The sequence below is a fragment of the Pezoporus wallicus genome, unplaced genomic scaffold (genome assembly GCF_028554395.1).
Source record: "Pezoporus wallicus isolate ANWC-B61680 ecotype Strahan unplaced genomic scaffold, APGP_CSIRO_Pwel_v1 contig_4847, whole genome shotgun sequence".
In the NCBI taxonomy this organism is placed as follows: Eukaryota; Metazoa; Chordata; class Aves; order Psittaciformes; family Psittacidae; genus Pezoporus; species Pezoporus wallicus.
In genome coordinates this window covers 1,001,225-1,025,227 of record NW_026642717.1, presented here as the reverse complement: position 1 = coordinate 1,025,227, position 24,003 = coordinate 1,001,225, and the positions used below count along the sequence as shown (strand labels likewise).

The window sequence follows — 24,003 nt, the reverse complement described above, 5'->3', positions numbered from 1 at the left end:
ACGTGCATTGGAAACAGATCCTTGCCATCTTAGCGAAACTTTCGGTTTCTAAACTGTTTTCTCCAATGACAACAACTACGCAGTAAAAGTCTGAAGTGCACGCTCGTGAATCATCCGATGAACTAAAACCACCTGCTTCCACAGCTAAATTTCCCAAAGCATGCAAGTATTTCTGCTCGCTTATGAGAGATCTAAAGCACATTGGAAACACAGAACACGGTACCTGACATTTAACTGCTTATGGGGTAGAGCTCCCCTGTTCAGTCTGCGGTTCTGAAATGTGCTTATTGTGAATGAGCTGTGGCAAAGTGACACAAATAAAAGAAACAGCCTCCGGGTCTTATCGCTGCTGCGCCTCAGAACAGCCCCAGCAGTACTTCCAAGTGAGGTTTTTCTACCTAGAAGCCAGTGAGAACAATCACATCTTTGGGCATGCACCCATGTTTCCAGCTGCTTCCTGAGCAACTCCTGCACCACACTTAGAATGAGACACCTCTGATTTTTGTACACAAAGACCAGGAGCATTTAAAGTTTCCTTCAGGTTTCCTTTGAGAGAAGTCACAAAGACTGGACCCTGAATCAAATGGCATTATCCTCATGAAAGGAGGATGGGTGTTGACATTACATAAACCACAATACATTTTCATATGGAACTTTGTGCACTGCTAGAGAATGCACAGCATTTTCCATCAGGCAAATTTATTCAAGCTGTGATCAACTGAAAGAACAGACATCATAATTACAAACAGTGGTACCTCTCTTTATTAGTACAGACAATATAAGATGCATAGCTTTTGAAATGAACAATCATGTCCATGCTCTTAAAACATCAGATTAACGAAAGGTCCTCAATGTCTGCCTTGGACAGAGGGGCAAACATCACAGTGTAAACTTGATAAGATAAGGATGATTGTATGGCATTATTCTCCTGTTGGTATTATCAGACAAAAATCAGCAATAATTAAGTAGGATGTGTTAGACTGCAAAATAGTTTCAGGTTTTCAAGTACTTGTTTTTTGGTTGTTTAAAACCATCTGCTTCCCCCAGCTCCTTCCCAAAGAGGCACCCACCACATGGGTGAAGCTAAAGAATGCTTTTTTGCAAAGACACCTGAAGTTCTTCTAAGGCAGAACTGCCTTAGAAGCAATACCATTTTTTCTTATTGCAACAGACAGTGGCAGCAATAATATCACTGCTGTGAACATTACATAATAGTATTTTTTAGAAGTAATAAGTTATTACAAGAGAAGTTGAAAAGTTTTGCATTATTTTTGAGAACAGGCAATGAAAGATGATGGTCTCACCATTGCACAACCGTCCTCTTAACAAATGTGGAAGAATGCCTCAAGCACTTTGTTCTTACGCAGTCTGACCTGCCAGAGGGCAGCTCCTGCACATTAATCCTAGTTATAAAGAGGCTTTATGAACTCCGTGATGAAGTGCCGCTTCATCTATGTCAGCGGCTTAGCAGCAATCAGGTATTGACATTGTCTACAAAGTCTACAAAGTGTCTGAGGCAGTCACCAGCTCAAACCACTGTCTGAGTGCGTCACTGAGAGTTTCTGGAAGCGCATTCACATCCCTAAGGATCATGTAGAATGGGAAGGGGAATTCTTCCATGTAAGATCTGATTTCAGGCAATTCCCCAGGACCTTTGAATATAGGTACTTTAATGTCCAAAATGGAATCCTGTGAAAAGAAAAAATTATGTTACTACTTCAAATAGTTTTAATTCCTCCTCTGTTAAATCAGAAGTTAATAAGAGAGTTCTAAGATTAAAAGCCGTAAGTGTCTGATGGCAAATCAAACCGAAGCATCTAAGTGCTTTTGCCCTTTTAGATAAACATGCTCTAATCATCAAATTACAGGCCAGAAGAGACTAATCTTAAGTTTCTGCAAAACTAAGTTCCATAAATAAATCCCATCTTTCCTTAGTATTTTATGATTTGAGTTTACTTAAGCACTTCAGTTTTATACATGTGATGCCTTCCCGACACTGTAAGCTCCTGTCATCTGGAAGCTCTTTAGGGCTGAGCTCAACTTGTATCTGTGCAGTGATACAAGATTCTTTTGCAAATTATAATATTTGAGTACTACAAAGACAAAAATCAGATTAAACCCCAGCTGTGCTGCTTGTAAAGTAACTTCTCAGTTGCCCAGCATAGCAGCTCAGAAAATTAATACATTTCACTGTCCAGAATTTTCACTTGACATTACAGCCAAATTTCATTTGAACCTTGCAACTGTCAGCAACAGAACTGGTGGTACCCAGCTTTCCCAGTTCAGGTGCTAAATAACTCTCCTGTACTCCTTTCAGTCTAATGTTTACTTACATGGGCTCCAACTGCCATTTCAAATGGAGACTGCTGTCAGACATGATCAATTTGAATCAAAACTGAGATGGAACAAAGCATCTCTATAACTCTGAATCTGTCAACCTGCCAGCTCCTTCTCTGGTGGCCAAAATCTACAACCTTTACATTTGAAGACAGGACCTCTTAGCTAGCCTTCCTGTGGCATGGAAGCCAATCTTTCTTCTTTTTAATACAAAAGGGATTAAGAATCACAGGAGGGAGAAATCACAAAAGATCTGACAGACATGAAAAACTGAAATTGAGCTCAATATCTTTGACCTCTGAAAAAGATAAGATAGCTGTATAGCACTACAAAAAGACAAGAAAAAGATTTGTATCAGTTTCTCATTCACTGCAGTTGAATACTTCTCCGTTGTTCATTGACTTACCCGGGAATTAGGATTGTCCAACACTACAAAAATGACAAAGATATGGGCATTCTGAGCTGCGTGAACTGCTGCTGTCACTCGTTCCTTGCCTTCCAAGAAAAGGCCTCTTCCATCAGATACAATCAAAAGCAGCTGTGCTGTTTCTGAGCACAAAGAACATTTAAAATTACAGTAAGTTAAGAGTAATCCGTTTAAAGGGCAAAAAAGAGTATTTTGCCTTGCGGGTATAATGGAAAGATGATTATTCCTAATGAAATTAAGTCTTTATCAAAGAGAATTCTGACTTAACATTAAGCTGCAGTTACCAGTAGGTCAAGAAAGAAAGTTTTTTTCCCACGGTGTGAAACCATTGGGAATAATGGAAAAAAAAAAAAAGCCCCAGTCCATCAGTACCATAATCAAGGATGAAAGGCGTGGAAAATACCTAATGAACTTAGTCGTGGCCTTGTCTTTCATGCCTCGTAATTGCCTACTGGCTGAATTACAAGAATCCAGCCACTAGATCATTACCTCAGTAAAGCAGCAATGAAACAAGAGTCCAAATCTATTCCTCCTATTCCTCCAGAAGCAGGTACTTATGGGTGCATCTGTGTCAGCATTTCACCTTGGACTGTGCTTCTGAAACGTGTTTCCCTCTTGTCCCTGCTTTAATGGGCTTGGCTTCCATAAGAGCAGTCTTGAACTTCCCCAAGTAAGTTATTTTTGGAGGAAATTAATCCAAAAGATGAGTTTCATAGGCACAGTCAAGGCAGTACAAGCACTACAGCGCATTCTGCCTCTGGGACCAGACCAGCTAGTTTGAAGTAAACCTCCTAAAACTTACACAGCACAGATGTTCCTCAGCACTGGCCATTTTCTGGTGGCATGTTACTTGACCCAAGTTGCCCCCAGAGATACATCCCTTTAAAGGTACATTCTAACTAAGTTTTGCATCTATCATCTTTTAATTACAAGGTAAATCACAGTAATTACTGTCAGGAATGCAAGCCCCTCTCTCCTGTTTCCCCTGCAGCTTAATGGCTAGGGGAGGGATGTAGAACGCTTCCTCCTTTTCCGCAGACAGGCCCCAGATATGACAGTGCTTGGTCTTTTTTACAAAAGGGGTGATGTATCCTACTGCCTTGTCTTGTGCTAGCTGCCTGATTCTAGGGAGCTGATTGCTGCTCCATCCCAGCCTAGTTCAAGACTGGAAGCTGCTCTTGCTCAGAATATTCTGACAGCCTGGCAAACGAGCTGTGGATTATAAATCCCAGATTGTCCATTTCTTGGAGTACCTCAAGAACTTTTTTCAAATCTGGGTGCCACCATGATAAGCTTTTAACTACAACAAAGCAGCCTTTTATGCTAACTATGGGTCAGCCACGAGGTGACAAGCCTTCCAGCTTTTCTGGGAAATTTGAGCAGCTCATGACCTAAACTTGCCCTACAGTGAAAGGCAGGTAGGAGGCAAACACTCTCCTCAGAACAGTGTGCTTCTGGACACCTACAGAAGCCAGGCTCTCAAACAGAAGCGCCGAGGGAGTCAGGGTCACTAGGGAGCTGGACAATGCTCTGAAGCAGGCATAGTCTAGGACTTAAAAATTATCTGGAAACATGACATAAAAGGAGGCAGGTAGGGTATGCCTTTTTAAAAAGCCTTAAACAACATTTCCATGAATTACTGACAAAGTAGGTATTTTTGGGGTTTTGAACTGAATTTCAACCAAACATTCCTTTTGACAAAGCAAAACCTAAGCTCTAAGGCAAGAGATGTCTCATTGCTAGGAGTCTTTCTGGCAGGATATTGCTTCAGGATGTAGTGAGCATTCTGCTGCCATGGCAACAAGCAGAGTCATAAAAAAAGAGAAGCAGCTCACCCGGATTAATATTTTGAGACAACTGCTGTGCTGCAGCAAACATATTTGCTGATGATTCTAGAAACTGCAGAGGAAACAAACAAGAAGATTAAGTTATCTCATCATAAAATAATAAACTTAATAATGGTAACATTTTTAAAGAACACATTTCTGTATTTTAAATGTCAAGATAGGTCACTGCGACCACTACACAGATACAGTCCTTGGCATTTTCTTACATTGACTCTTCAAGTTTAGTAAGCATTTTTGAACTAGAGAATCTTCAGAAAAGCCTTCAATCTGGATTAATAATTTTTCCAGTGTTAACAAAGCCATCAAAATCTCAGTGAATTGTTCAGGTGATTAATGGCATCATTAAAAATATACATCCTATCTCTAGGATGTTTGGCTTCAACTTGCCAAGTATCTAGTTACGTATTGCCCATTAAAATTAAGAGCATCAACTGTCAAATTGTACCAGTTTTAAAAGGACTTTGTAAGATTACCATTGAGCTGTTTGGGTCTTCTCCTCTTCCATTTAATTTTAACGGAAGATCTTATTCAAGTTTGAAAAGGTAAGACTGCAAAAATCTTCCTAAAAGGAAGAAAACTTTGTAGCTGTCCAGGAAGTATTGTCACAGAAAGTTTTCTTCAGGAATCAGTCAAGTCTGACAAACATAGAGAGCTCTTCCTCCTCTTCCTACAAGTGAAATCCATGGCATGAAAACCTCCTGAACTCCCACAAATTTTGATGGGATTTGGCTTTGGGATACCCAATAGGTTGTACCAAAATACTGTTTAAGACCCAGTATAAACAGAGAAAGATGAATGCCTGAAAGTAGCATACATCAGGCCTGAAAGTGAGAAAACACTCCCATTACAAAATTGCAACCATTCTATTGCTTTGTTCTCTAACCAGCTATCACACACTCAAATATAAACAACCAGTAAAGGTTACAAAGCCATCATGAATCCATGAAGCTACTGATGTCTCTCTCATCTGGAAAAGATCTGCAGACCTGCTGCCCGAGGCATTCTTGTGTACCTGGGCTATTTTTGTTTTCTTCTGCTGAAACTTGCAAAGACGCAATATCCGGGTCCCCGACTGGTCACTGAACTGTTCATGGAATGGGTGCAGCAGCTGAACAGTCTCTCCAAAGCTTCAGAAAAGAATTAAAAATGACAGCGTGAAACCAGTACTTACATTCTGCTCTGAAGTTCTGAGGAAAAGATTTCAAATCAACTCACCTACACACAGCAATTTGCCCTACTTCTAGAAGAGTCAGCGCATTTCCAATAACTGCCAGGGATTCATAGGCAAGCTATTAAAGAAAAAAGGTACATCAAAAATGGGGCATTCCAAGTTTTGCTCACAGCTCAGTATTCAAATATGGAGAATGTTACCAAAATTAGTTTTGTCTAGTAAAGTAAGTGAAGAGACTTCCTATCTTTTTTCCTGTTATACAAGACAGTCATTGCAATAAAGACATCCTAATCTTACTTGAGGGCTTCAGCTGACTAAGTTAGAGATACCACTTTAAGCAGGCTAATGAAATAAAACACTGAAATAGCTATTTAGAGGGAAAAGCATTCTAAATAAATAAAATCACTGCAACTGAGCTATGATGAACTAATATTCAATCCTTCAATGACCTGCATAGCTAAACAAGTTTTTGCCTTTTGTAGGCAACAAAAGATAATTATCCAGTGGATATGTACAGTTCTGTCTAACAAATTAAACATCTCCTCCTTTTCAGCTAACTTTTATTAATCTTTAATAACAAATCTCTTAGGTGTGAAGTGACAAGAGTGAAGTGCAGACCAGCAGTGTAGCTGCTCTAGAATCACCAGTCAGGCTTTCCAACAGCCACCTGTATGAAACAAGTCAGAAGCCAGCATGCTCATCAACGACAGGTAGTCTCTTCATACTTCTCCCAAGTTTTGTTTTACCTGTTTGGAGTGATTGTCTATCATACTAGAGGAATCATCAATAGCCAAGCAAATCTGGTACTGTCGTTTGCTGGGCTTAGTCCTTCTCAACCAGATCTTATCTTTTCGGAACTGACTGGCAATATATGGTATCACTTTACGCATGTTCAGTCTCTTCCCTGTTCTGTAGTCTCCTCTGAAAGTTAAGAAAACAAGACGGTGTCAGGCATTATCAGCAAATATCTCATTCTGGAAATCCTGGCCTATGCAGCATATGCACCAAAATAACAAAAAAGTAGTTCTAATATTCATATTCAGGTATAGAGCAAAAACCACCTCACATTTTTGAAGCAAGATGGGTATTCAGTGTTTTTAAAGGAAGCTCTTAAGTGCCTAAAATAGAAAGCAGACCTTGAATTTAGACTCTTCCATTTTGAAACACGCCTAGGTCTCTTGGACAAAAAATAAATCACTACATATTTAAACCAACATAAAACTTTTTGACATCTGACACAATCTTTGACTCAACAGCACTTCACATGTTTAAGTTGATTCAACCACCTGTTGCACAGAAGAGAACAGAAAACAGTATCCTCAGGATGGGTACCTACTACTACACACATTCGCGTTTCATAAATAACCTAGTGTTCCCATACAATAGAGCTGCAGTTGTACAAAGGTTAAAGTCCTCCCCCCCCCAAACCAGGAGTCTGAGTAAAATAAAGCCTCAGAAAGGTGTAACTTACTTCAATTTGGCTGCCTGAGTGGGTTCCAGTATGAGTCGTAGCTGTTCGCAAAGCTGCTGTGATAGAGGAGCTGTCAGTACTAAATACCTCTGCCACAACTGTGCTGCTTCCTTCTCCTAAAACATCATACAGCACATAAAAAAAATAGAAGTGAATTATGAAGAAACAACAAGTTGGGAAGCTGAAAAAAAGAAAACAAACCTCAGTTTACTAAGGGGGAATTAGAAGGTAACTATCAGTCGAAACTGTCAGAATGCCTCAAGATCAAAAATTAAGGTGTATTGAAATTCAGCAAGATTGTTAAGTCTCCACACTGGCAATTTCATTCAGGAATTGCTTCCAAATATGGTTTACAATTAATGACTAGGAACAAGTGTCATAGTGTGCTTCTGCTGTTGGTTACCTCAAACTCCACCTCATGGTCTGCTGACCATAGCTTTGTGAAAGTGGTGTCCAGCACTTAACTGTAGGTGACAACTCAAAATGGAAGGAGCTTGGTAAAACTGAGAAAAATGTTTGTAACTATGCAAGCTTTAAAAGTCATTACCAACAGAGTAACTTTCTGCCAATAGCACACAGCATGTTCAAAATGAGACCTGAAACGTCATCATGCTTTAAGAATAATGGTTTTGTTGGTTTGGGTTTTGTTGGTTTTTTTTTGTGGTTTTTTTTTTTTGTTGTTGTTTGTTTTTGGTTTTTTTGTGGTTTTTTTTTTGAGGGGGGGTGTTTGGTTTTTTTTTCAGAGTAAGTTAAACATAACAACAAAATTAACACCTAAATCACACAATTTTGAATATTTAGATTCCAGCCTGCTTGACTTCCTCAATGCTTCAGCAGTAAAACCAAGATGAAATAATGCAACTGAAGGATTCCTATTGACAGTTTTATATTAAAACAAGGTCACAAACCTCATCTGGAGTTCCAGACTGCTGTGTCTGCCAAGCTTCCAATTGCCTCTCAAGTTCCTTTCTTAGCTCTTCAGGATCTCTAACGATGTGCTAGAAGTGTAGTCATGAGATTTATGAGACAGAAAAATCAGTTCACACATCTGGTGCTTCCCCAAACTACAGCAAACTACCAGGAAGTAAAAATGCATTGCTCTTCTCCTTTTAGGCACAAAAATACTGGAAAAAACTTAAATGAAGATTCTAATTCTGCTTTTTTTAATAGCTTCCATGTACAGGAAGGATAAATACCTCCCCACAAATACCTGCATCTGTGACACAATCAACATAGGAACAACGCTAGGAACATCTATGATACAGACACTATAAATAATACAGAACTTCCAACATAAATCAGTGCAATGATTTTGACAAACACCAAATTTAATGACAGTATAACGGAGATCAAACCATTAAATAACACCTATCTAGTATCCTCCAAAATATAATATGCTTCACTTAATTAGTTTTTTTAAAGTTTCATTCAAACCACTTAAAGAATTGAATGACATCTTCCTCTGTACCTGCCAACAAATGGTATTTGATAAGCAATTCTGTTCAAGGACATTCAAGCTTTACTACACTTCTTTTACTTTTATTGTACTTCCAGTGACAACTTCTGTTCCTGCCTTGTAACACCACAATCTAGCCAAAGAGTAGTATATGGTCTGCATAACCTACAGAATTATGGATTAAAAAAAATAAGCCTATGAATGCAAACTACCAAGTAATGTCTCATTCCTCAAAAAGCAGCAGCAGTCCTTATGGTCACCTACTGTAGGTTTAAAGAAGAGTGAAAGAGTGTACATGGATGGAGCTTCTTCCCTTTTCCTTTTCCTGAAGCATGGAAACTTACTCTTTTCCCCCAGCAATGTTTCTCCCTTCCTATTTAACTGGTGCTGCAAGAGCTCCCCCCTCTGTTTCAGGTTTGCATGTCAACGGAAAAGAACCCACCACCACATCCCTGAATATGAGAGAACACTCTTGCATTCCACAGCCTTTTTCCAAAGAGCTGCACCATTTGGAATTAAGATGTAAATATCACATATAGCTGGCACACAACCGTTTCCCTGCTGTGCACAGAAACAGTAAAATACTGCTTTCCAAGTATGTACTCAGGACACAGTATAAGAAGCATGAATGGTCAATACTGCTGAAAAACAGACACCGAAAATACTCTTACTTTATCAGCTGATTATCCAACTGTCAACTACTTCTATGCCATAACTCTTCATTGCAAAATGTGCTTTTTCACAGCTAGCAGTCTGCACTGGAAACTATGAGTGCTACATGAAGCTCTAGTATTTTCTAGGCTATGATAGTATTTTTTGAATTGACACATTCATAAAAGGCACAAGATCAGCTTTTTTAAGGAAGTAATATGTTGTGATGAATTAACTGAGTTTAATTCTTTGCCCACAATAGTGTTTAAAATTCACTGATGCCTAGCTCTCTCTTCACTCTGAACCTTTTATCTTCAGGGCACACACCTTGCCCATCACTTTCAACTACCCAACCATCTGATCAGCAGATTCATCCGAGTTAAAACAGTTCTTGACAGTCAGAAAAACAAGATTTCTTTTAAAAAGAGTGAAGATGAGATCTTCTCTCATAAGGATGGGAAAGAGTTGTCATTTTAAAGTCATCATGCAGCTGCCATGTACAACAAACAGTTGTACGTTACTTCTCATTCTGCTATTAAAGAACAGCAAGCTACCACATTGTCTGAATAAAAAGAATTCTAAACTTTTGTCTTCAGAGTTCCATTAACATGGGTCAAATAAAACAAACTGTTTCTACCACTGTAGTTTTAAGATGACACTTTGGATATCATACCTGGGGAGTGTCCATCAAAAACTGATGGGCTGTATGTATGGTCGAGTCCTTGCTTCTCTCTGGCTTCTCTTCTGTCACCTTTGGTAGCTTTTCTGCTGTAGAGTCATGAACATCCTCAGAATCAAAAGTCTGGATCTCTGGCTCCACTTCACCTGGTCCTGCAACCACAAAACTAATTACTAACTTTGTGCATCACACATACTACAAGAACCAATAATTGTAACTCAACTCCCTTACAAAGTGTTTCACATGCTTTGCAGTGCAACCCAGACATTCTTTTTTTTTTTTTTTTTAATTTCATTTCAGGAGAAGTGCACAAGTTCTAAGGCAGTTCTAGGAATAGGATGAATCAACCTTGCTACTCACTAGAACTGATAAATATGCGGTTCCTTATGCAAACTGTTTTTCTATCTTACAACCTTGCCAAATGAACCTTAGTGAACAGGTGTCTTTAGCACCTGAAAATTCCATCGGTGAAGTACATTTTTGAGCTTCATAGCCTACCTGACAGTAACAGGAGGTATAAAGCAATGCGAGATCAATCAGCAAATAATCATTAAAAAAAATAGGGCAATCTTTTTACTCTCGAGTTTTGTAATGAACAGCTTCCTGCAACTCAAATCAATTTACAAAGGAATGGACTGAAGATTTTCTTTTGTTTCTACTACAGGACACTGTTTAACATGTTTTTTTAAGAACTATTCCAAGAAAAAAACCAAAACAGTCTGACACTGTAGGAGATGTTTTGAAGATTATAGTTTTTCAAACATACTGTTAAGAGAATCATGTGGAAGAACAAACAGGAGTGATTACATGCATGCCTGTGCCATAAAGCTAATAATGAATCTAGCAAGAGATTTAAGTAAAGAGATTAAACCTGAAGGGATTGGGAGGCAAGAAAGTTAATCAGGCTGGTAAAATTCTTGTCTCCCTCTCTAGCCACCTTTTGTTTTATCTTACAAGAAAACTATCCCAAATTCCAAGCTACAGTGTCATTTACTTAGATACATCAAAATTAAATGCTTCTGTTGCAATTGGCAAGAGATATTTATTTATATCTTGCTTATTTCGTTTGTGTGGGCTGTGTGGCTGACAAGTCAGACTGTCTTTTCATCTACCAACCATTTGCATCTGATAGCCATTTTCTGTTAAGCAGCTCAGTTTTGGTTTGTTTCATTCTCACGTCGGGAAGAAATCAGGGCAACAGTGACACTTCAGTGCTACCTCACACTGGCTGTTGTTCAGACCAGGTCCTCAACTTCTTGATGCTTTGTCAGAAATTACACATAAAAAGAAGAGTTGTGTGGTGCTGATGCTGGTGACACTGGAATGCAATTATGTGCCAATTAATTAAGCTGACTGTCACTGTGTCTAGCAGAGGGAAAGTGTTCGCCTTTTACATCTTTAAAGAAGTGGATGAAGGTTAGAGACCATTAACTTGAAAGGAAGCTGCAAAACCCTCTGTCACTCAACCGATTTAGCAAAGGCTAATGCTGGTTACTTGGCAGGAGTACGAATACTGCTGCAGAAATATCAACTAAGAGCAGATGCTTTAGTCTTATGCAGCATATGCACATCTACCATATGCAAAAATAAATACCTACATATACATTTAAAGATGCACATCAGCGTATGTTTAGAATGTTTTTTAAGTTAACATACCAGGAGTTTTAGTGGAAGAAGAATTCTTTTTTTCTGGCTTCAGCTCCTCTGTGTCTACTGCTGTGAGATCCTCATCATTCTGCATTTGGGTTTCCATAGCTGCATCTTCAGAGTCTCCCTCTTCCTTTTCTTCAGGGGGCATAATGGGTTTCTCTTGCTCTTTGCTAGCTACATCTGCACAAAGGCAACAATAGTTATTACGAGGAAAGAGGAAGGGAAAGTAGTGAAGTTGCAAAAAAAGAAAAAAAATTGCATTCTGAGCACACTGCATATCAGTTTCAGTGAACTTCAGAAGAGATCTGAGCTATTGCCTCGAACTTCAGTTTTATCTTTCACTGTGCTGTGCCATTTTGTGTTAGTGAGCTATTGCCCTGAAAACCTGATGAATGAAACAGACTAGAAATTACTTTAAAAGAAAAAGATTAGAATAGTTTTTAAATGTTTATTAAACTAAAATCCATTTTTATGAGTGAATTCAGTATGTTATAAAATGTTATCATTAGTAGGAATCTGATTGCCAAAGAGTATCATATATTATAGTGAAATGGTTCTACATCTTAAACCAAAGCAAAGACTGTTAAACATAATTTGAAAAAACATACTGGCAAAAACTACAGTAAATAAGTGTGTTTCAGGATTTGACTCTGAAGTAACAACTCTTTACACCCAGAAATATCAACATACCATATGTCTGCGCATCATAGCTTTCAGAGCCTTGTTTAATATGTTCAAATGCATCAGCCTCCTCCACATTTTGTTTAGGCTGAGTTGTATTCTGCTTTGCTTCACTGCTGGATTCCATGGTTCTCAGTCTCTTGTGGATATGTTCATTGTGATCTCCCATTGAGCGTTCATTATCTGCCTGACCAGGTTTCCTCTTGAAACTCTAAAACAAATTAACACCATGAACTTCAAGTGAGGTGCAAACAAACACTGATTACAACAACGGTTCTGATGAGGAGAATTTGAAACTATTTGCTGGTTAATATTAAAACATTCAAATTAAAAATAATAATAAAAAAATAAAAAGAAGAGATGAACCTGAGTATTTTTTCTGCTTTGCTTCTGAGAAGCCATCCGGGCCATGCGTGTGGATTCATGGCCTTCTGACTGATTTGCACTTGAAGCTCCACTCCCACTTTCCTGAGAGACAAAAAAAGAACCAATAACTCCAAAATCACAACTGTAACTGAAAATGGCAACTGCTGTAGTCAAATTTCAGAAGTTACACTGGGAAGCTGTGCTGCTTTCTATTGTGAATGACAGATGGCTCACAAGTGCAAGCAGTATTCTTGTGGGGAGCAGACAAGACAGTTCTGCAGCTCAAGCATTAGCCTAAAATTACAGTTTTCACTGCTTTGAAATGTCACTATGTATCTACATGATCTTAAATCTTTTCCAGGGAATTTATAATTGGTGTTCCAAAAATTGAATCTTACGCACTATTCCTAAAAATACAGCAGCAGTTCCTTGACTGTTCCTTAAAAACATACTCACAAGTTCAGCATTTTTAACTTAGACACGTCCATGTATTTTACCTCTTTAGACTGGTCTCTTTCTGACGCCTCTCCAGCCAGCTCAACAGCACTGTCACTCTGCAGGTTTTCTTGCCCAGTCTGCCCTTGTGTTTGATGCTCCATTCTTTCCTCAGCCTCAGGGATCTCTTCATCCATCTCTGAATTATCTTTACCCTCTTCTTCCTGAAAATAGTATTCGTTTATTGTAACAGTCTGAAAAACATTGGAAAATGGGTACTATTGAAATGCACATAAAGAATAATGCCATCATCAGGCACAACCAACACCGGTTCACCAGGGGAAAGTCCTGTTTAACTAATCTGATATCCTTCTATGAAAAGGTCATCCGCTAGTAGGTGAAGGGAAGTTGATGGATATAGTTTTTCTGGATTTTAATATGGCTTCTGATACTATCCCTCACAGCATCCTTCTGGATAAGTTGTCCCACTGTGCGATGAGTGGGTGCATGGTGTGCTGGGAGGCAGGGCTCAAAGGGCTGTGGTGAATGGGGCTACATCTGGCTGGCGACTGGTCACCAGTAGTGTTCCTTGGTCTGACCTCATACTCTCTATAGCTTCCTGAGAGGAAGTGGAGAGAGAGGTGCTGAGCTCTATTCCCTGGTATCCAGTGACAGGACACTTGGGAATGCTTCAAAGCTGCGTCAGGGGAGGCTTAGACTGGACTTTAGGAAGCATTCCTTTACTGAGAGGGTGGTCAAACACTGGAACAGGCTTTCTAAAGGGGTCGATGCCCCAAGCCTTTCAGTGCTTAAGAAGCATTTAGACAATGCCCTTAACAACATGCTTTAGCTTTTTGTCAGCCCTAAATTGGTCAGGCAGTTGGACTAGATGATCTCTCTAAATCCCTTCCAACTGAAATATTCTATTCTGTTGTAGCAGAAGGCGAAGGAGATAACAGGAATACAGATGACAAAAATACACCAGTTTAATAGTAATCGCATTTCTGTTATCTTGATGAAGATTCCCATCCACATCACACCTACTCAATGTCAAATCTGTTTCAGTATCATAGATACATCCATTTCTTAAGTCTTCTATAAGGTAATTAGAAAAAGAAAAGCAGGCTTTTATTTATCACTCTTTACCTGAGGTTGAAGGCCTTGGTCAGCAGCAGGGATTCCCTTATCTTCAGCAGATTCATTTTTTTCCTCATCAGGTGGTTGTGACTGTTCCTCATCCTCTTCTTCTGCTGCATCCTCAGTTTTTCCTGCATTGTCATCTTGATCATGAGCATCTTTGTCGCCTTCATCTTCCTTCTCCTCTTTATCTTCAGAAGTGCCTTCTTCAGCTGGTTCTGCATCCTGGTCATCTTGCTTTGTCTCACCAGTATCCTGTTCATTCTGTTCTTCTGTTTTCTCTGCCTCATTTAAATCAGCAGGTTTCTCATCTACTTCAAAATCATTTTCTTCTGGATTAAAAACAATCAGAAAGGTATACAAAACTTCTAGTGAAGTACAGAGATAGTGAATATTACAGTGAATAAAACTGCCCAGCTCATAAAAAAACAGAGATATCTATACATAGAATCTATTATTTTCTGTTGCACGTAAGTCCTTTATGTCACAATTGGTTTGTAACAAATGATACAGTAGGATGAATTCCAATTAATTCCCTTTAACCTAACAGTCTTGAGGGTGAGTTGACTTTGAGTACAAATGCTTACAAGTATCATACTAAAAATGAAACCATAAAAGCAACTGGACAATTAAATAAAGAGCTTCTAGTCAAAGTGTCACTTGGATAACATTGAGAAAGCCTGCTCCAAAGTGTGCATGAAAGATGGGTAAAGGAAAATGCTGTAATGTTGTTAATTATTATCTAGCCTATATTTGGTATATTTTGACACACAGAAGTGAATGTGCAGGTTCTTGTTATACACAATCCTATCACCACCTCTTTCCTTTTCTATTGAGAAAAAAGAGCTCATTATCTGTCTGTTCCCCCATGTTTCCATTTGGCTTTCATCTAGGAATCTGTATAGAGACTTTCAGCTGTACCTTCACCCTCTTCTTCCTCATCACTCTTCTCATCATTCTCTAGGTTCAGATTATCAGGAAGATCCAAAGGTTCAACTTCAGGCTCCTTCTCTTGGTGGCCGTGATAAGGATCTATTTCGTTCTCGTCATATTCACGCTATCAGCAAAAGAATGGGGGGAAAAAATAACAGGTACATAGTAAGTGGGAAGAAAGGCAAAAATAAGAACTAAGATGCTACTGAATTCTCTAGGACAGAAATACTGGGTGCAAATCTTCCGTTCTCATCAGTTAAAAATGAATTTCCAGTGGTAGATATCCTCATGTATACAAAGCAGAAAAAATTAATTTTTGCAAATGCATTTACATAAATAGGTATTTCTTAAAACCAGCATGTTTTATGTTCAGAATCCAGTTTTCCTAGCTGAAAGATTCTGAAGAGAATCTGCACTCTTGCAGATGGCAAATGCACTCTTGCATACTATGCAGAATATTCAAGCATACTGCATTCGCATGTTTGGGATGAGTCCCACTGACTTGGTGTTTCTGTTTCTAAACACGACAGAACAAGAATTTAAGCTCTGCCCATCAAAACATCAGTTCAGTGTAAAGCCTGTTTTGGCAGCCATTACAAGTTCAGGTTAATGCAAACAAAAATTCTTTTTGTATTATGGATCAGAAAATACAGATTTGATAAAAGGGATGCAATATACTTTACTTTCAACTCTGAAATTAACCAACTTTATTTTTTCCAAACACACTTCACTGTTAAAGACCATTTCAAATTCTTAGAAACATATGATATGAGCAACAGAATATGGTTTAACAGCAAAATACTCTGTGGAACCCAAATAACTTTTACCTCATCAATCTGTTCATGGATTTTCTCTTTGTTTCCACCATCCTCCTCTTGTTGTTCTTTTTCCTCATCTTTGGGATGCTGTTTTTTATTATCCTTGTTTCCTGCGCCCAAATTATCATCTTTTGCAACGAGCTCTGAATCGTCCTATTAACCAACAAACCCAAAAGAAAGTCAGTTATGCTACCTGCTTCTCAAAGTCTCAGTGACAAGATACCATCTCCTACAGAAAAAACAAAAAAAAAAAAATCAAACCAAACACTAAATAAAATTTATGATATACTGAAATTATCTCTTTCCTAGACCAAGAGCTATATAAGGGATTTCATGGTCTAGGGTCAATCAAGTTAAGAGAGTTTAATTCCTTTGATGTTCTTCTTCCCACCCCTTTTCTGTTTACCTCATCCATTCCTGGTCCAGTTTCTTCTGTTTTACTACTGTCATCTTCATCATCATCTTCATCTTCATCCCCCCAGAGCCTCTCATCCAGTTTATCATCAGCTTCAGCATTATCAAGATTTCCCATCTGCTTATCCAGCTCCTCCTCTTCATCTGAATTTTCATCACCTGTGTACAATTCAAAACTTGTTTCAGTAGAGAAGAGATAAAGCTAACTTTTTTGTTAACTTCAGAAACAAGCAGGCATACTTAGCAGCTTAATTTCATCACTCTACACAGTTAATTGAGAGGCATGGAAAAAGATACATATGCAGTAACACCCAGAAGAGCAGGGTCCTAATTATGTGATTCAGAGTGTTCTCTTGGACATAAGGGGACACAGAATTTTTTCCCTCAGACTAACAAGTCCCAGGTACAAAACTTGGATGATTTAAACCTCTATTCCTTACCCTCTCTGTGCTTCATTTTCAAGATGTTTTGGCATTACTGGGAGGGGGAAGATCCATACCACTTTATCTGTGTATTAGTTTGGGAATTTCTCTTCTTATGAGGGCGTTTTGTCAGAGATTTGGAAGTAAATTAACATTACCATAATTTATAAGCCACATTTGTTTAAGATGTTCAGGCTGTTACCCTTTAAAGTGAAGAACTGGTGCCTTTTGGGTGAATAGCAACTTGAATAAGTCTACCAAATGTTGCTATTTTTTTCCATTTTAGAAATGTAAAGTTAATTTTTTCTTATTGCTAAAAAGTTAGCTATAGCTAATTAGTCATGTTTTGAAATTAATAACAGCCATATTCTCAAGTATTCTGTGATCTTCAACAGCTCCATAAAGTCAGTGATCAATTTTAAAATGCAACTATAGGTCAGCTCATAAGAGGAAGGAAGAATCAGCACCCTTCATTACAAAGCCATCACAGTGAAGACAGTATTTGGCACTAATCTGCTGAACACTTTTCAGTATATGCTTCATTATATAAAAGTAACAACCACCACTGGATTCTTCTATAATATTTCTTGTAAGTTTGTGATAGTGGAAGAACCAAACCTTTTTTCTCCTGCTCCCCATCATGCATTTTTCCTTCGAAGTCTTCTGACATTTCAATAGCATTGTCTTCTCCTTCAATGTCTGGTTTAGAATCTTGATCCTCTTTCTCCTTCTCTTCACCCTTTTGAAAACTGTCTTCTATCTGCATTATTATTAAAGGCAAAAATTACAATGGATCTTGCCTATATATTAAAGCTTACTTATTTTTGTGGTACTTTAAGTTTATATGCAAGATAAAAGCCAATATAAATAGGAGACTGAAAGTAAATTCATGTTTGTTTTACCTGAAACATCTACAACGTGGACCTCAAAGGCTTTTTCAGTTTTACTTAAACAAGAACAATGCCACTTACCTGATCTTCATTTTCTATTTTGTCGCTCACATCCTTCTTGCCTTCCCCATCTCCAATACCACCATCCTCATAATCATGGAACTGTGTTGCTCCCTCTCCAGCTTCATCTTCAAGTAATTCTTTTGGCAGACAAAACCCCTACAAAAGCAAACAAAAACTCAAAACTTTCTGTAGTAGTACGTACATCTTTTGGCTTAGTTTCTACTTAAGACTTTCGTATATATTAAATATTTGCATACCATATATCCACTGTTATCTCTAATAACTTACCTTTTGGGCAAGCTCTGTAAAAATGCTAGTTAGAACAGAAAGCAATTTTCCAGTACTCCGGTGAGATGCCAGTGAAACAGTGAGGTAGAACAGGATAAGGTCTGAATACTTGCAGAGCATGGGCTTTAGACGCACCATCAGATAGCAGGACTGGTTGAAGAACTGCAGTTAAAACCAAAGAACAGCTGTCAAACATGATTATGTACATACTGAGATGCATCTCAGAGAGGGTGATGACAGAGACTGAAAACATGCTCAAAACAAAAATATCAGTAGGTGAGTTTAAATACTATTTCTAGGGTTTCTGAAGCTTTTTTTTTTAGATTTTCACAAAAATAAAAACACCCAAAAGCTAAAACTTTCCCTTCTTACTAAAGGAGCACCTAGCTTTTGCACAATGGAAGAGTACTTATATTTGGCGATAATTTCTTACATGCTTGTAGTTGTAAGCTACTGGACAATAAGCAGTGAGGTATGTTTAAATACCGAAGTTTGCAATTCCAAATCTTGAGGCCCCTGAGCAGAAAAAAACCTCTTGAGAAGAGCAATTTTACCGTATGTTTATCTGAAGTGTAGTCTTCCCCATAAGATTTCAGGTTCTCCAGGAGTTCTGAAACTGCCAAAATTGCTTTCTGCACATGCAAAGAATCCAGATCAGCAGAGAGATCTTCATCCAAAAGCTTAGTTATATGTCCTTCTTTAACCACATCAAATGAGGCTGCATCCTCTTTGTTTGAAATACATAAAAAAAATATGGAAATCAAGTTAGACATCCTAAAAATGTTATAGCAAGCAAATCTAGAAATACCTCTTTTAAAACAGCAGTTCCCTTCTGTATTGGTACCTCTGCTAGACACACAGTTTAAGGAATTTTTAGGATTTCATAGTTAAAGCTCTCCTCCTCTACCTCAAGTAAATGAACAAACTTACCCTCTGGAGATTTTTCTTCCTCTTTTCCACCTTCCTGTTTTCTCTCCACCAAACACTGGATGGCATACAGAACAACACGGATAACGTTTTCCACTTTTCCTGAGAAGTGCTCCACAAACTCTTCATCTGCCCATTGATTTCCTTTTGAACCGTAACACAGGCAGTTTTAGACAGAAATACATTACATTACAGGTTACTATGTTTCTCCTTTGCAAAGAGCATGATAAGCACTATGCAGTTTTTACTACATTAATCTGTAAAAGCTCCTTGCTAATCCTGACCTGCAACTATGGTGTAAGAGCTGTCATCAACAGTGACTAAGGGGGAAGGGGAGAAATAAATTACTGCACAAATTAAGTATGGACTCAGTTTTGCAAGTTTGAATTTAATGAAGTGTTTCTGGATATCTGGATGATTTCATCAAATGTTTCTGAATATATGAATAAACATGGAGCCATCCTATACAAAAAGTTAGCTAATGAATTCTTGTATCTTTATCTGAACTACAAAAGGGGCAGAGAAGAATTGTCCTTACCACTGCACTCTGACATGGAAGCATGAAGCTGTGTTCTCCAGGCTGTGAAGTCTGAAGAGGTATTATTAACTTCTTCTTGTATATAGTTTAGGCTCTTGATTAGGGCCATCTGATTTGCAGCTTGCTTGTCTTCCCCAGTTGGAAGAAATAGGGATTCTATGCCCTGTAACTGAGCTGAGACTTCCAGCAAACAACTCACAGCTGATGTGCAAACTTCAAAATCCTTCCTGCAACAAGAAATCCCGTAACACTGAAAGAAGGACACATCATTCAATGTAAGATTAAACCTTTTCTTGGGGCACAGATCAGGGGAGGCAGCTGATCTCCATCTTGAATTTACTAAATACAAAGTCCAACAAGAAGCAGATATGCCACATACACTCTCTGAAGTGGGGACAAAATGAGAGGATTATTAGTAAATAGCCTACAGATTTTTTTTTAATTAAAATTTCTTCATTAAATTGACATTTGAAAGGAATTAATTGACCCCATTAACTAAGGAGCAATGGGGATGAAAACCCAGGAGACGAAAGATAAACTGAAGCCGAGATGAACCAATTTTTCTGACTTGCCAGGGGAGTAGGAGAAGGCACGTGCATTTGCTTCAACAGCCAGGCATTGCATTTTGCAGGAGATACAACAAACGGATACAAGCTTCAAGAGCACCTGAACACACTTTTAAGATATGCACAGGCAAAGATTTTCAAGATGACTCCATCTTGTATGAACATACACACAGACAACTCACCAGGAATAAAACAAGGTCTCACGTGACTGTTGTCTTATTTTGTCCACTTCTGCTTTCATTGCCTTCACATTTGTTAGCATTGCAGTCAATTGTGTAGCTACCTGCATCCATAACTCATCCTTATTTCGCATCCTGCATCCAGGAGGCAGTTGCTCCATTGTTACTGGAGACAAGTATTTTAGCTCTGAGGGAATTAGGTCAGCTATTCCCGTAAAAACATTTCCCATTTCAGGTCCTGAACTCTGAAGAATGTTTGTTTTGGCATCTGTCTTTTCACTGTCACTGCACTTTGTTAATTCTTCTTTTGGGCAGCACTGTATAAACCAAGACAGCTCCTCAAGAACCATCACACACTGCATGGAAAGTTGCTGCAGCTTGTCAGTCCAGTGCTGAATACTGTCTTGAGGAGGAAATGCTACGTTATACTCTCTGTCAGCAGTCAACCTAGAATCTATTTCCTGTATACAACTCAGGAGGTTCCTAGTCAAGAAGAAAGAAAAAAAGTTACAATCACTGAGTTTTATGTCACATTTCCCTTTTAACAGCTAAATCTTCAGACTAAATTCATAAAAGATCTAGCCAATATGAAATTATGGAATCAGTGGAAGTCAAACTTTTTTTTTTCTAGAAAAAGCTTTAATTAGTGAACTTAACTCAGTATTGCTTATATTTGAGAACATACGTCCTGAAAACAGGGATTTCTGACCATCTTTTCAATCCATCCTTAAATTCCTGGCCTGATAGTCAAATATTGTTTGTTTTCCTCCATTAATAAAAGCAAATTAGATTCTGATACACCTGCATTCTCTGAAGTGCTGTGTAATAGCCAGCTCATAACAAACAATCTGATTTGCAATGAAAGTCACAGCAATGCAGACAAGTCTTTCTTTATTCCTGCAACTGTGAAGTTGAGGACTTTATGTTTTGGGCTTCTGGTTGGTTTTTGTGGGTTTTTTGCTTGTTTTTCCAAGCAAAAAAAGGCTTGTTTTTGCATCAGTAATCTTCAGTTTAGATGTCCTTCCCTGTACAAAGGAAACTGCTCCTGACCCAACTTCAAAAAGTTCTATGGATTACATTAGTGATGAACACAAATATGTAGAACAGTGGAGTTTGCAGTGAAACTGATGAGTCAAGCAATGGAGTGAAAAAAAAAAAAAAATCACGCTAAAAAAGATTTTCTATATTCTTTTTCTTTTACAGTTTTGACACAAGACCAAGCACCTCCCACCTCTTTAGAGTTTTTCATTGTAAGCTGTTGAGGTTTTGTTCATTTTGGCTAGAAGTGCCATCCAGATAATTCATTTGCTCGAGATCAAACCAACAACTTGAACACAGCCAAAATTAACTTAGGCCAATACCAAAACAGAAAGATTTAACAATCTATAGGTTTAATGGTTTAATTGTAATTATGTAATGGTCTTCATGTGTGTCTAATCTATTTTCCCAACTATTGGCTGCAATGACAAGATAAACAATATCTAACCCCTCCACCGCCCCAAACCTTTTCTATCTAGGGTTGAATGAGGGGAGAAGAGAAATGGGTAAGTAAGGGACAAGAATTTTATTTTCTTCTACTTTACATCTTTCTTGAACTGAATTGCTTACTGTCAAACTCCTTCCCAATGTTTAAATGTTGGAAAATCCAAAATACCTCAGTAAGATCCACTGTTCTGTCAACGTAGTCAGGGATCGTCTCTGCCTGACAAGCACCTGCATGAGGTGTGCAGTGAACCCTTTGCATCGCTCAATGCTACCTAGTCCAACATCCTAAAGAAAACAGATGCAGAAGAAGTGGGAGGGAACAGTTAGATGAATAAGCAGATAACAACATTCTCTGCATCTCCATTTCATTACACTGAGCAGGTTGAAGGATTATGGTTTAAATGAAAAGGTCTTAAAATGAAGACAAAAATCACTGTTATTACAGTTTCCTCATCTTATTTTTTTCTGCATCTTTTATACATGCTGCTCACAAATTCGATTTCAGGTAGCTTCTGCAACAGTGATACTACACTGCCCTTCCTCCTGCAGCAATTCTTATCAGGAATTTAGTTCCGATAGCAAAGCTACCTTACATAAATTATGATTAAAATCTAAAGAGATAACAATCTAAAGCTTTTACATACATGACTATTGCCAAAACCACTGCCACGACAACGCTGTACCAAAATATCATACTTTGTATCCCATTACAGAACACAGCATTATCTTACATCACCTTTTTGCTATGAAAAAATTCCACTCCAAGGTGGTAAAATAAAGTTAGCAGAAACAGGATTTCTATTTTTCCTGAGGTGTTTTTACCTTAGCAGGTGTTAGCAATGCTGTCTGAAGTCTAGAGTGGCGTGCAAGTGACCGATAGAAGTACTTCTGGCATCCATCCCAGGCAGAAGAAATCTCTGTTAGCAGCCTGACAGAGCGCAAGAAAGTTTGATATTAGCAAGCTGCACCATTTCAGTACCTCAGCATACTGGAACTACCAGGTCAGTTCTTCAACCCCAACACATTTGCTTACAATTTGTTATTTTGCAAACACACCGATGTTGTAGTTTTTTATTTTCTCCACAAGTATTCTAGTCTTAAGAAAATGTTTGATATTTTAAATAAACTAAGCAAACACTAAACAATAGCAGCAAAATCTCTATCTTTGAATATCATTTAACACTTGAATAGTGATTTTTTTTTTCTTCTCCCCATGCAGCTAAATCCAGCTTGATAGGGAAATCTTTATTTTGGCCTTGCTGAAAGATTGTATAAACTAAACCCTTACATCTGAGTAAGGCAATAAGCAGCATGTCTCAATAACAAAAATCACTTGCTACCAGAAAAGTAACATGGAAACATATGAACGAACATCTTTTCTATAGGTAAGTTTTTCCAGAAATGCCAACTTTGAAATCTATGTATTTTCTCCTGAAATATCCCATTATTCAATGAAAATGAAATGAAGCAATCCTGTAAATTACAACTTATCTTTAGTAAAATATCAGCAGTCTACCTTCTAATACAATGCTAGCAAAGCATGCCAGGCAAAGCTGGACAGTAGAAGGCTAACTGAAATCTAGTTCATAGAAACAATGAAACTGAGGGTAAAGTTGTCAAAAGTGCAAATTAAAATCAAAAAATAAATAAACAAAAAACCTCAAAACAACCAAATGTTTGCTCAGTTGGACATGCTACTGTAGCATGTAAAGGATTTTCAAACTGAGAAGTAATGGGAGAAAGGGAGGGGAATGCAAGGGTATATGTAAAATCCTAAATGAAGTACAGTCCAGAAATTCCACTCTAAATCCACATGCAATAAATTCTATATATTATAGCTGCAATTCATACAATCGAAGGGTTAAAAATACTGTGTACATACGTGGCATCCAGTTCATGTGTACGATTTACTACACCTAATGCACTATTCAAGTCCAGTGGATGGAGGTAGAGCATTTCATGATAATCTTTTGAACGAGACCAAGACAGACCTTTCCGGTATGACAAACCTGGAATGACATTTGAGCACAACATCCTTTTATGCATAAAATTCCTTCATATGAAAAATGTCACTCATACAGTTGGTATTAAGATACAAAAACGTCTGATGTAATTTTTTTCCTAATGCTGTCTGATTTTGGCAAGTCTTTGAACATGCGGCAAGTTTTGTAA

General features: G+C 38.1%; 1 protein-coding gene across 1 annotated transcript in view; it reads right to left on the bottom strand.

Annotated features, from left to right (window-relative positions):
* Window positions 1-739: 739 nt before the first annotated feature.
* Window positions 740-24,003, bottom strand: part of MDN1 (midasin AAA ATPase 1) — a 102,710-nt gene continuing 79,446 nt past the window's right edge. Inside the window, exons 76-102 of the mRNA XM_057432107.1 lie at window positions 23,714-23,840; window positions 22,654-22,759; window positions 22,001-22,116; window positions 20,350-20,829; window positions 19,602-19,828; window positions 19,059-19,207; window positions 18,691-18,861; window positions 18,137-18,298; window positions 17,867-18,004; window positions 17,514-17,655; window positions 16,466-16,632; window positions 16,069-16,212; window positions 15,230-15,365; window positions 14,318-14,640; window positions 13,234-13,395; window positions 12,737-12,838; window positions 12,380-12,581; window positions 11,696-11,869; window positions 10,034-10,191; window positions 8,162-8,251; window positions 7,254-7,369; window positions 6,529-6,703; window positions 5,827-5,900; window positions 5,624-5,738; window positions 4,600-4,663; window positions 2,744-2,886; window positions 740-1,689 (exon numbers count right to left, since the gene is read on the bottom strand). Of these exons, the coding sequence (XP_057288090.1) occupies window positions 1,501-1,689; window positions 2,744-2,886; window positions 4,600-4,663; window positions 5,624-5,738; window positions 5,827-5,900; window positions 6,529-6,703; window positions 7,254-7,369; window positions 8,162-8,251; window positions 10,034-10,191; window positions 11,696-11,869; window positions 12,380-12,581; window positions 12,737-12,838; window positions 13,234-13,395; window positions 14,318-14,640; window positions 15,230-15,365; window positions 16,069-16,212; window positions 16,466-16,632; window positions 17,514-17,655; window positions 17,867-18,004; window positions 18,137-18,298; window positions 18,691-18,861; window positions 19,059-19,207; window positions 19,602-19,828; window positions 20,350-20,829; window positions 22,001-22,116; window positions 22,654-22,759; window positions 23,714-23,840 (4,352 nt within the window). The 3' untranslated portion in view covers window positions 740-1,500. The remainder of the gene's footprint in view (window positions 1,690-2,743; window positions 2,887-4,599; window positions 4,664-5,623; window positions 5,739-5,826; window positions 5,901-6,528; window positions 6,704-7,253; window positions 7,370-8,161; window positions 8,252-10,033; window positions 10,192-11,695; window positions 11,870-12,379; window positions 12,582-12,736; window positions 12,839-13,233; window positions 13,396-14,317; window positions 14,641-15,229; window positions 15,366-16,068; window positions 16,213-16,465; window positions 16,633-17,513; window positions 17,656-17,866; window positions 18,005-18,136; window positions 18,299-18,690; window positions 18,862-19,058; window positions 19,208-19,601; window positions 19,829-20,349; window positions 20,830-22,000; window positions 22,117-22,653; window positions 22,760-23,713; window positions 23,841-24,003) is intronic.